Genomic DNA, 12,699 nt, shown 5'->3' with positions numbered 1-12,699 from the left:
ATCAGATTCTTTTTTTTTTGGCAGACACAAGTGTTCCACGGAGACTGACTTGAACCAAACCAGACCGAAGAGTCTCTACCTTCTCTCTCTCTGGACTGAATGCATGTCACCATTCAACAGCCTTGGTCCAAGCCCGTGCCCAGACCAGGGGCTTGCGCAGGGATGACGGGCCAGCATCGTCCCTGGGGAATGTCCCATCCACGGAAGGAACAGATGAGCCGCGGGATAGGAAGCCACGCTCCTATTCGCTACTGAGGGGGGGACGGTCCCTGTTCTTCCCAGAGCTGTACGGACCCCTCAAATTCTAAACACCTTAGGACCCCGAAATTTTATTTCTAGGAATGCCTTCTCTTCTAAAGAAAAAAAAAAAAAAGACACACACATACTCCATTTATAAGAACACTCACTGCAGCTCTGCTTATAAAAACAAAAATCTAGAGGCAACCTAACTGCCCAATCATGGGGGACCGGTTAAATAGGTCAGGTAAATAAAGCTGTCACAAGTCACGGTGCAGCAGGTTACAGGGGGCAGGAACGCATGCCCCACATACACAAGCAAAAGGGGCACTGGGCAAAGTCGTCTGTGGAATATAATCCCATTTCCCCCCATCTCCACAGCCCAAAGACAAAGGCTGGAAGGATGTACTCTGAAATATTAACATTGGGATTACTTTATTGTTCCTTTTGTTTATATTGGCTGTTTCTCAAATGAGCTTTATTCTATTAGGAAAGAAAGACTGCTTGCAAAACCGAAGGCAGGACGATAATGGCAGTTGGCAGGGGCGTCTGCACGAGGTACTGGAGTCACACAGGACAAGAAGGGGGTTGCTCCTGTTTGCAAGGGCCCGGACCAGGAGGACAGATCCCCAGGGGGCTAATGTCAAAGGCAGCTGGAGGTTGAGGGACATGGGGGAGTCTCCGCAGTCACGGACAGAACAGGGCAACTGTAGTGGAGGGAGCAGCACAAGAACGGGCAGGGGACACCTGGTGGGTCCCTGAGGCTGGCTCACCAGACAGCCGAGGCCCCCAGGAGGGCCCAGCGCCCAGGTCTTGCCCCCAGAGGGCAGGAGCGGCTTACGAGTCTATGCTTCCACGGTCTCCAGGTCCCCGGAGAGCAAGACGTGGGAGCAGAGAGAAGTGGGGCAAAGCACTTCTTAAGTGCTTTATTATATCTTTATTAGAAAATGTTATATATAAATAAATACATATATTTATTTATTATAAAACATTACATACTTTTTATATAATATTTATTATAAGACATTATAAAACAAAGGCTCTCATCTCCCTTATAGATAGAGTGTCTACAAACCAATAAGGAAAAAGTAACAAAGGGGTGCCTCGGTGGCGCAGTTGGCTGAGCAGCCGACTCTTGGTTTCGGCTCAGGTCATGATCTCAAGGTCATGGGATCGAGGCCTGCATCGGGCTCCGCGCTCAGCGGGGAGTCTGCTTGAGATTCTCTCTCCCTCTGCCCCTCCCCCTGCTTGTGCAAGTGTGCACTCCCTGTGTCTCAAATAAATAAATAAAATATTTAAAGAAAAAAATAACAGAGAAAGGAGACTCTCAATGGCCTTTAAAATATATAAAAAGATGCTCAACTTCGCTCATAAAAGAAATGCTCCGTGAAATCACACTTAGATACTATTTTTCACCCACCCGATTGCCAAATTCAAAAGTTAGAGAACACCCTCTATTGGCAAGGCGGTGGGAAGCTGAGATTCTTGGACATCGTTAGTGGGAATGTAAAGTGGTTCAACCCACCCCCGTGGAGGACAACGTGGGCAGTACCTTTCTTATTACAAATGCACATGCTCTCTGAGCCTGCAGTTCCTTCCCCGGAATTTGTTACAGACCCTTACACACGCGTAAAGTGATAGTCAAGCGATATTCTTAATTTGCAGCATTGTATGGAGGAGCAGAAGACTGAAAACCACCAAAAATTCAGCCACAGGGGATGGGCCGAAGTCCTAACATGGCACCCGGTGGAATATTACACAGCTATCTAAAGTGATGGGCCGACAGGAGGAATAATAGCCAAGTGGGAACCTTTGAAAACTCACCCCTCATAGAAGCAGTGGAAAAAACTGGCAAAAAAATGATCAGAACCAACCTTTTTGGAGCTCTGCAAATTAACCAGAGGCCTGCAGCAATCTGGGGAATGTTTATTCCAGAAAAAGGACTGAATCTCGGTGGGAACAGCATTTTGTGGGGTTTTGATTGCCCCGTCCCATCTCTCGCTCAGCAGCTCAGCAGCGGCCTTGAAAACCAACGGCCCGTGTTCCCAGTCCCGGAGGAGCTGGGAGGAAGCAGAGGGTGCTCCGAAGGCACGTTCCAAGAACCGGCATCCTTGGACAAGGCTGCTGGCTCCCTGGAGTCCCCAGTGGGGAAGAAATTCCCTTTATTTGACCTGACTCAGAGCTCACTTCTTGCTAAAAGCCTCTCCCTGAGCAGGCATCTGTTGAAAACTTTTATGAACAAGTGTTTTAGCATTGCAGTGGCCTGAGGTGATCAATTCACAGTCGGGGCAAACAATAGACTAACCAAAATTATAGATAAACAGATAAATAAATAATAGACCAATCCAAAAGGAAAAGCTGGGGGATGAGAGGTCCATAGGGGCTTTGAAAAGCTCCTACAGAGTCGGATCTTTTGTCTTTGGTGGGGAAGGGTCCCTGGGGTCCCTTTACTAGGGCACTAAGGGTTCCTTCCTCAGCTAATCACCTCCCAAAGGCCCCACCTCCTTATACCATCATGGTGGGGGGCAGGATCTCAACACATGAATTTGGGGAGGCCACAAACATTCAGACCATCGCACTGAACGATTCCTCTTCTAGGAGGTCCCGGGAGAAGTCAGATTACAGAGACAGAGAGTAGAAAATCCAGCTGGTGCCTTTGAAGGATTTCCTCAAAGCCCACCAAGGCTTTGTGAATGGCTCCCACCTCCTGGACCCAGAGAGGGATTCCTGAACCACCCCAAGGGCTGGCTCTGGACTCCCCTCATCCTATGTTCAAGAGAGCCCATGTCCACCCCAGGCGGGTCTGAACGGCCCAAACTGCCTCTCACCAGCTCCCGGGACCCTGGGCCCGACCTCATGGTGGGAACCCCACTCCCCATCATGACCCCTCCACCGAAGGCCAGCGTGTACCTGTGTGGGTCCAGGTTTCACTCTGCACAAACTTAATCCTGAATTACAGTTGTGTATAATCCTGTATTACAGCTGTGTAATACCCCACAACTTGCCTTTGGGATCAATGTCCTGTGAATAATCTTTCCTTCTATTGCACAGAGATGTGATCTGTTCTTGTTAAGAGCTCCATACTGTGTTTCTCGTGAAATTATGTTTATTCACTTTGTTTCCGTGTGTGTGTCTTGTTTTGTTTACATCAAAGAATTAAGTTCCTCCATGACCATTGTAGAAAATCTGTAAAAGGACCGAAAAGAATTAAAAGAAACAAAGTCACCAGAAATCCTTCCCTTTGGGGGACATGCCTCGGCTGGCCGCTCTGCACACAGGGAGAACGGGTCGGGGGCCGGGGGGAGAGAGGCAGTGGGGAATTCCTTGCCCACTGCCAACACTGTGGTCAAGGACACGAGTTAACGTTCGGACGGTTCTGTAGGTCAGGAGTCTGACCCATATCTCACCGGCTAAACTCCAGCTGTTACCAGGGCTGGCTCGTCCCTTAGGCTCTAGGGGAGAGCCCGTCTCCTTGGCTTCCCCAGCGACGGCAGGCCACCTGCATTCCTCGGGTCCTGGTCCCTGCCTCCAGCTTTCCCTCCTCTGCTTTCTAGGACCCTCGCGTTTACACAGGCCTAGTCTCCCCGTCCCAAAGCCCACTGATGGGTGAACTTACCTCCCCTTTGCCGTGGACCCTAACATGGTCACGGGATCTGGGGATTCAGGCATGGACACCTTTGGGGGCCCTATTCCAGAGATGGCCTGGCGGGACACTGCCAGGCCCCGGGCCCAGCCCCTGGCAGGCAGTCCGTGGGAGGGAGGGACCTGGGGCTCTGGCTACGACCACACCCCTCAATTTGGGAACAGCCAGCCGGAGGTTAGGGCTCCCCTGAACACAAAAGCAAACCTGGGGGGTGTGGGGTATCACCATTTGGGAGGACTGACATCCTCTGACATTTATTCATTTCAGTTTCCCTGCATTTGCTACTGCTTTAATGATCATCAGTGTCCTGGGTAATTAGTACATTTGGAATCAGGGAACTTGGCAATTGGGAGGTGACCTCGGAGTTCAGAAGCCAGGGACTAACACGCGAGCAGGATCATCCTGTGGCTCAGCCCACACCCCAAAATACCAGTCCACTTCCACAGCCCCCTAAAGGCGCCTCCCAGCCTTAAAAGATGCATATGTAGACCCAGAAATTTCACTAACGAGAGTCTCTCCTAAGGAAAGAATTCTAAATATAGAAAAACGCTCCAGCACAAGGGTACCAGAGCAGCTTTCTCTGGAAGAGTGGCTAATTAGAGACAACCTAATTGTCCAACGACGGGGGACCAGCGTCCATGTGACAGCGAACTGCAGTTAGACTGACGAGGCAGGAAGGACACAGGATCCTTTTATCGTCGAGGCTGAAAAGCAGGATCCTAAGTCAGATGATCACAGCCAAAGGACGTTTTTTAAAAAGCACAGAACGAGGACTCCAAGGACATTAACTAAAATATCAACAGAGGTTCTCTGTGGCGGCTGAGAATGTGGGTCACTGCTTTTCCCCTTTGCTCTACTTCTCTGAATTCTTCAAATTTTCTGGGATAAACATGATAGAAAAGTTTACCTTTAACTGAATTGGTTGTATTAGGTAACTGGGGCGTCAAAGTAGCCCAGTCCTTTGTGCGAGCGTGTGAGTGTATGTGCCCGCAATGGCTGTGTGAGCGTGTGGACGGGAATGCGTAAGAGTGTGGGTGTGAGTATGAACACCGTGAAATCCAGTGTGTGTGTGGGTGGGTGTGAGGGTGCGAGTGGCCGTGTGCGAGCCAGCACGTAAGTGCATGTGTGTGGATGTCAGTGCGAATCCGAGCTCGTGCTCGTGAGGGTGTGTGGAAGCGTGAGCGGGTGGGCCTGGGGGGGAGTGAGGGCGGCCATCCGCGGGCCGGGCCCAGCGAGTCCGGGGGGCTCCGAGCTGCACCCCTCCTGCAGGGCCTCCGTCTCCTTCCTCACTGGGGTGGGCGGTCCTCAGGGCTTCGGCCAGCCTCCACTCACAGTGCTGCATGCAGCCTCTAAAGCCAGGGAGAAGAGGCCACGCTCACTGCCAGCCACTTCACGGGGCTCAGGGGCCAGATGGGACGGGAAAGGTCCAAGGGAAAGCAGCCTCCGTGACACCAGCAACCTCCTGGCCTGGGATCTGCGGCGGGAGACACGCTCGCTCGCTCACTCACTCACCACCTGACCGCTGTGGGGCCCTGGGCGGCCCCAGGGGCTCCCAGGAGACCCTCCACTCTGCAAGGTCAGGGTTCCGCAACGCTTTCCTCCACCGCCAGGAAAGGCAAGTACTGGCAACAAATAAATCCTGCACAACACTCCTGGTGACAAAGAGTGCCCTCCCTCCCTCCTCCAGCCTCGAAGGAACCCTCCCCCCTGCACACGGGACCCCCCCCCCCCCCGGCGCTTTCATCTCTGTCACAACGAACGGCTTTACTTGAGGTCATTTTGATTTTTTTTTCTTTTGGAGGCTCAGCCTACCGACAAAGGCCAGGCTGCCTCACACAGTCAACTCCAAGTGCACGCCCCGGCCCTTCCGGGGTAGTGCCAAGCCCTTCACACTTCTCTTCCCTGACCCCGAGGCACTTGCTCAAAACCACAACACGAGTTCTCACTCCACGTGAGACACAGGCCTGTGTCCCCTTCCCTTGAACAGGGCTGACCTGTGACTGTCTCAATCAACAAAGTGTGTGGAGGTGACGCCACGGGATGTCCAAGGCTAGGGCGCATCCCCTGGGCTTTCTCAGGACCCAGCCACCATGCTGTGAGGAAACCCAACTAGCCCACGTGGCCAGACCACATGGAGAGGCCACACGTAGGCATTCTGGCCACAGGCCCAGCTGAGATCCTGGTGGAGAGCCAGCACCAACCACCGTCACCTAAGTGAAGATGCTTCCAGAAGATTCCAGCCCCCAGAAGAGGCTCCAGACACCACGCTCTGCCCTGTCCAAACACCTGCCCCGTGGAGGCCAGGGGCATCTCCCAATTGCTCGTTTATACCCTGACATTGGTGGTGGCTTGTGGTACAGCAGCAGGGGCCTATTCCCCGTGGTTTCCCAGCCCTGGCTCCGCCCCCCACCACTTACCTGTCACCCTGATGACCGAGTCACACGGGGGCTGAAGCACGGGCCACCGGGACTTCTCGCTCCTATGATCCCACAATCTAGTCTGGCTCCGGCGGCACAGAGGGTCAGTCCCGTCCCTCCTGGGCAGGTCACTGCTGGCCTCTCGGGCACTGTCTCCTCAGTTTCTCAGCGGCTCTGGGCGGAAGCAGACCATCGTGGGGAGTCCTGTGGGTACGCGCGCACCAAGCCTGGGCGACTGGCTTGGACAGTCGGGAAGGATGGAGGCCCCTGCCCCCTAATCGCCATTTTGCCTCAGGCGACTCCCCTCTGGAGGACAGGCGGGGAGCTCAGGAGGTGCAGCTGAGCCCTCTTTGGCCCACCTGACAGCCCCCACACCCTTGTTCCTCTGTCCCACAGCACCCTGGGGTCCCCGGCCCCTCCCGACTCCAGGTCCCTGCTCCTGCCCGGACACCTGCTCACCTGCCCCGGTCTCTCGGGCTCAGCTGCTACCTTCTCCCCTCACCACACTGCAGCCAGAGCCCCTTCCCAGAGCCCAGGTCTGGTGAAGGACGCTTCTGCCTAAAACAGAGGCTACAAATAAGCCCATCCCAGAAGGACGAATCCTGTGAGTCCATTCCTTCGAGGTTCCCGGAGTCGTGCGGTGCACAGAGAGCAGACGGTGGTGCCGGGGGGCTGGGGGGCGGGGCCAGTGTGTCACCGGGACAGAGTCTCAGAGTGGAGGGATGGCACGTTCTGGAGCCGGACGGTGGTGGTAGCTGCACAACAGTGTCAATATGCTCCAGCGGCCCACAGCCTCCCTCCCTGGCCCGCAAAGGCTGACCCAGCAGCTGCCTCCTGGGTCCCCCACTGGATCTCCCGTCTCCAAGCAGGTAACCCCAACGTCAGAACAGCCGCAGGTGATGAGTGCCCCCCCCCCCACCGCCTTGGCCCACCCCCAGGGCTGGAGAGGCTCACAGGGGAAAGGTCAGGGAGCGTCCCTTCCGGAAGGACTGCATAATCACCTGGTTTTCTAAATCAAGTCCACTTTATTTGAAACTTTCCACATGCCACAAATTTACATGAAAATACCCATTCAAAAATGTCATTTGAACACAAAATTCAGGAGTGGGCATCGCCAGACAGAAAAGGAGGTCTGTGTGGAAAAGCAGGTGACACGTATTTGGTCACTTAGCACCTGGTCACCACATACCATGAGCCCCCGGGCCAACTCACCCCACCCTTTTAAAAACATGCTGAGCTCAAGTGCTTCTGGTCAGCCGCATACGGACAGGCAGTGGTGGAGGGCGGCCGGGGCTGGACACCCTACCTGCACTACGGCCGTCGTGTGGCCGCCTCTCCGGCCCCCTCGCCCTCCGGCCCGGCCGCTACGGTGAGCACGCAGAGAAGCCTCTGGCCCACGCCGTTAGGATTCCACAGAAAACCATCCCCTCGTCAGGTTTAGCGGAGCGCTACAGACCGAACCTCCCAGGCGGTGAACGTGGCTCCCGGACCTCACGACCACGGGCAGCCCTGGGTCCCCCCGCCCGCCATTCCCCGGCTGGCTGGTCCGGAGCAGGGTGCAGCAGGTGCCCCGACCCTGTGACATGAATGCAACCTCCCCCTCCCGCCCCCCACCGTGGTTTCTGAAAAAGCTCTAGAAAGTAATTTAGACATTCAGGTGACACCATCCAGCCTGTGTCAGCGACCTTAGAGACTCCCAGTGAGAACCCCGTGCCCCCAGCACAAACAAGCCTGTGAGCACCACAAGGGCACCCGAGCCCCCGCCGCACAATCCCGTCCCCTCCTGGCGAAGTGTGGGGGAGGAGGCTCAGGGCCAGGGCCAGGGCCAAGGCCAAGGGAACTGCGGGCATCTGCATCGGAAATCTGGGGTCTCCGCTGAAATCTGCCACCACCGGACACACTGCATTATACTCGTCCACTAATTTCTCATTTCTTATTATTCTTCCTTACAAGGCCTCGACAATTCTCAACCCCTCCAGAGCAGATAATGAGGGCCAGAGGGAGCAGGGGGCTGCCTGATACCCCCGTGCCACTCAGAGGAGGTCATGAGGGTGGGTCCCCTTCCTGCAAGCTGGGGGGAGGCGGCGGGATCGTCACCTTCTTGACACAGACTCGAGGAGGACCACTGGCACAGCCAGGACGGCAGCGGCTGGTTTCAGACCCTCGAGGGCCAACAGACATCCAGGTCCCGCGGCTCCTGCGGCCCTGCTCCCCTGGCCCAGCTCTCCCAGCCAGGCCTCCGCCAAGCTTCGTCCTTGCAGCCAAGTGGCCTGCAGCCGTGGGTCCTGGCGCAGGGGCAACCGGTTAAGGGAGGCTCACCCTCAACACCCAGCCTTGCAAGAGCTGCCCGAGGTGTGTGTGGGGGGCGTCATCCCAGGGCCCGTCCTGGGCCCCAGCCACGGGCACCAGCAGAGCGCCCTCCAGCCTGGTGTTGGACACGGGGGCCCAGACCCATGAATCCTTGGGTCCTCAAGAGGACAGCTGACAGGCAGGGAGAAGATCCGCCCCCCGGGATGTATGACAGAGTGAAGTGTCCCTAATCCAGCCTCCTTGGGCTGGGAACTAAAGATACTTGCGCGTGAGAATGAAAAGCCACCGACAGGGAAGGAGGCTGCAGGCCTCTGCTCCTCTCAGGCTCCAGATGCCTCCCCCGGGGAGCACCTTCAGACCCTCCGGCCAGGTTGTGTGGCACCCAAGTCAGAGCCCCGGGGGCAGGCATGCCTGGTCACCCGGGGGTGGGGTGGGGGGAGTGAGCCACAAGGTCTAGGGGCGAGGTGGGCACAGGCGGGAGGAGGGCAGGGGGCTTCTATTTTAACAAAGGGATAAATGCCCTGATCTCTCCTCCCCTCTCTCCTCGGTATTCCCACCTCCCCGTCTCTCCTCTCTCTCATACACGCACACGCACACACGCGATCACACACAGAAACGCACAAGCACGTGATCACATGCAGAAACATGCTCGCATGCACATGTGCACGCACACACGCACACCATGCACGTGTACAGACAGTACTCACATGTGTGTGCACGCAGATGTACACGCACGTGCACACGCACACGCACACACGATCACATGCAGAAACGTGCTCGCATGCACATGTGCACGCACACACACTATGCACGTGTACACAGACTACTCACATGTGCGTGCACGCAGATGTACATGCATGCACGCACGCACGCACGATCACACGCACACACGTGATCACATGCAGAAACGTGCTCGCATGCACATGTGCACACACACGCACACCACGCACGTGTACACAGACTACACTCGTGTGTGTGCACACAGATGTGCGCACGCGCACACACGCACAGCCAGCAGTGCTGACCAGGCCCCCTCTCGGCAGGCAGCATATGGTCCGCACTTAACAGCCCAGTTCTGCCAATTGGGGACCATTAGGGTGGGTTCTTTTCCCAGCATAAAATGCTGCAGAATATAAATTGCAATTAACACCGCTGCCAAAATAGCACTTAGCGAGAATAAGCACACTATTAACATCTGGTGAGTCCCGTCCCGAGGGCAGAAGCGGCGGAAGTTCTTGCTCTGGTAGCAGGATGGTTACGGGGACGCTGAGAGCGCACAGTCTACTGTGTGGGGGCGGCTCTCCACGACAGCTCACGCACCCAGCCTCGGGGTGAACGGCCCCTCCGGGCTCTGTTTGTTGGCATAAATGCTGCTGCTGGTTAAAACTGCTTGCTCGTGAGAAGAGGCCACCCAGGCGAGGGCGTGAACACACAACTGCAGCCTAGTGGAAAGCTCATTCTCCAGCCTGAGCCCGGGCTGCTCTGGAGGAGAGAAGGGCACCCAGAGCCACCCAGAGCCCTGGGCACCTCCCCACTGGGGAACACCCCCATGCCAGTCAGGCTGCGACCAGCCACACGCTTGCTTTGAGGAGAAGAAGTGGTCAGTTCCCATTACCACCCCCTTCCTCGACCACCTTTGCCTGGAGGGGGGTGGTCTCTGGGCACCACCTGAAATCCCCCAAAATTGGGGAGGGGAAGTGCACCCACCAACTCTCAGACCCTCATCTACAGCCATGGGGCCCTATCGGGACCTCAGCCCTGTCTCTCCGGGGCCCAGGGCAGTCTGTCCCTCAGCCTGTGAAGCCAGGCAGGGCTCTCAGACCACATCAGGACCTCTAAGGTGAAGGCTGTAGGCATTCGCCTACGGGCAGCCTGCAGACCAGTCCCTCTGGCCGGGCTGCAAAGAAGTGCCAGCCTCAGCCCAGGGCAGGGAGAGGGCATGAAAACCAGGGCGAGGAGGGAGGAGACTCACCCCACGGCACCCGTGCATCCCCCCGTCCACGCAGACAGGAGGGCGGAGGGCAGAGCAGAGCCCCTGGGATGGGCAGACTGTTCCTCCCGGGGCCCTGACCCCGGGACTGCTCGATTCCTGCAGCTGTGCTGTCTGGCCTCCTGGACCCCTTCAGCCCCGCGGGGGTGGGGGCTGCAGAACTGTCCGTCCCTCAAGAACCCAGGGACGGAAAGGCAAATGAAAAGCCCCAGGGTCATGGACCCGCTCTTTTAGTAGGTAAGCTGCAGGACATGCTACACGGAATGGGGAGAGGGGGACTGTCTCCACAGACACAAAGTGGGAAGATGGCCAGGCTGGGGGCCCAGAGCAGATGGGCACCAGCAGCGTGAGCAGGGCCTGGTGGGCTCTGCACCCCCAACCCAGAGGGAGAGGGAGGCCCGGGGAGGCAGCCTCTGCAGGACCGACGTGCCCCCGCCTGGAAGCCGTCCAACGGTGCCCAGGACCCCTGGCAAGCCTCCAGGAGCATCACTGAGAGCGGTCAGGGCTGGACCCGGGTTGGAGGGAACCCGATCGCAGCCCCTTGGAAGCCACCGGCCGGGGGGCCACCGGCTCTGGGGAGTCTTGCGGTCGAGAAGGCAGCAGGCTCAGCACAGGAAGGGTGGCCCTGGACACTGGGAGGTCACTCCCCATTTTTGGAATAGCTGCACTGAATTTTTTAAAGTGCTAAATAAAGCTATACGAAACGGGGTAGTTTGATCACTACTCTGGCCTTAAATGTCCTTTCTAAGTTTTAATATTTCAAGTTTCTTGAATGAAGCCAGGTATGTATTTCCCCAGAAACACAGATCTTCACGGAGAAGAGGTCCTAAAGCCGAGGGCCGTGCTGGCTGTACAGCGGGCTTGCCCCAGGCCTTGCCCCGCAGTCCCAGCCCCACGGGGTCCCGGCCCAGCCAGCGGCCCCAAACCTGTCTGACGCCATCTGGCTGGAAACACGCTGGAGACATAATCGAGTTAAAACATGTGTTACTGGGAAGGAGAGCCCCCAAATCTGGAGCTCCCCTCCACGCTGTGCTCCCAGCTGGCCCGAGGGAAGCCGTGCCATCGTGCCACCACGTGAGCGTGTCCGTCCCCACACACACGGTCACCCCCAGCCCCGGGCCTGAGGCCACCCCTCTGCAGAGCCTGACGGCAGGTGGCCAGAAACACATGAGACACACTGGAGGGTGGAAGAGGCGGTGGCGGGCGGGGGGGGCAGCACTGGGGCCCCGTGCTGCTCTGGGGACCTGGTCAGGGCCCCCGGAGAGTCAGCGCTCCGTGACGGACGAGAGTCTCAGCTCAGGAGTACCCACGCCAGGCCCTGCAGGGACAGCCGGCTCTTCCTTCTCATCCTCCCCGCGGATGGGACTCGCGTTTCACCGAGCGCCAAGAGCAAGCAAGAGGAAGCTTCGGGGGGCCCTGGGAGACGACAGGGGCGCGGGATGGCCGGGCAGAGGGGGAGTCCTTCCTCTTGGGACCCAAGGGGCCCCGGTGTCCGGCAGGGGCAGGCGTGAGCAGCAGCAGCCGGGCCACACGCCCCTCAGGGCAGTCGTGCTTCCAGGCCCAGGAGACTGACAGAGGCGACAGTGGCTGGCAGGAGGCTCGGCCGCCGGAAGCAGCTTCGCCCGGCGCTAGCTGTCCCTGTCACCACCACAGGTTCGGTGGCTCCTCAGCCACTCTGCTTTTAAATAAGGTGATCTCATCCAGGTGCACCATGGGGACGTCCCGGATGACATTGGTCAGGCCCTCGTGGAGCAGAGGGAAGATGACGACATTCAGCGCGGGCCGCTCGGCCTGGAAACTGAACCAGAGGCAAGCTGTTAGCGGGGCCCCAGGGGCGCCGGGGGAGGCGGGGAGGGGGCTGCCTGTCACCCTCCGCCGGGAGACAGCCATCGGGGCTTCGCCTGCCGAGGGAGAGAACAGGAGAGCAGCCTGTCAGAACAGGCCACCGCATTCCTGTGTAGCAGGGCCTCCTGGGAGCCACTGAAGCCACGGGAAGCCACACCCCTGGGCACCCGAGGCCCCACCGGCAGGACGACACCCTCAAGGGGTGGAGGAAGGGGACAAGCAGCCAACCCTGCGTGGCCACAGGCCACCCTCAAGGG

General features: G+C 57.6%; 1 protein-coding gene across 4 annotated transcripts in view; it reads right to left on the bottom strand.

Moving 5' to 3' along the window:
* Window positions 1-1,507: 1,507 nt before the first annotated feature.
* The window catches only part of FBXL18 (F-box and leucine rich repeat protein 18), a 47,934-nt gene continuing 36,742 nt past the window's right edge, over window positions 1,508-12,699 (bottom strand). For 3 of the 4 annotated variants that reach the window (XM_027612298.2, XM_027612297.2, XM_027612299.2), the window contains exon 5: window positions 7,303-12,395. In XM_027612298.2, coding sequence (XP_027468099.1) covers window positions 12,239-12,395 — 157 coding nt within the window. In that variant the 3' untranslated portion in view covers window positions 7,303-12,238. Of the gene's footprint in view, window positions 3,424-7,302; window positions 12,396-12,699 lie in introns of those variants that run through there. The other variant, XM_027612301.2, reaches the window with a different exon arrangement.

This window comes from Zalophus californianus, chromosome 10 (genome assembly GCF_009762305.2).
Source record: "Zalophus californianus isolate mZalCal1 chromosome 10, mZalCal1.pri.v2, whole genome shotgun sequence".
Lineage (NCBI taxonomy): Eukaryota > Metazoa > Chordata > Mammalia > Carnivora > Otariidae > Zalophus > Zalophus californianus.
The sequence above is the reverse complement of the archived record's forward strand: the minus strand, read 5'-3'. Positions and strand labels throughout refer to the sequence as shown.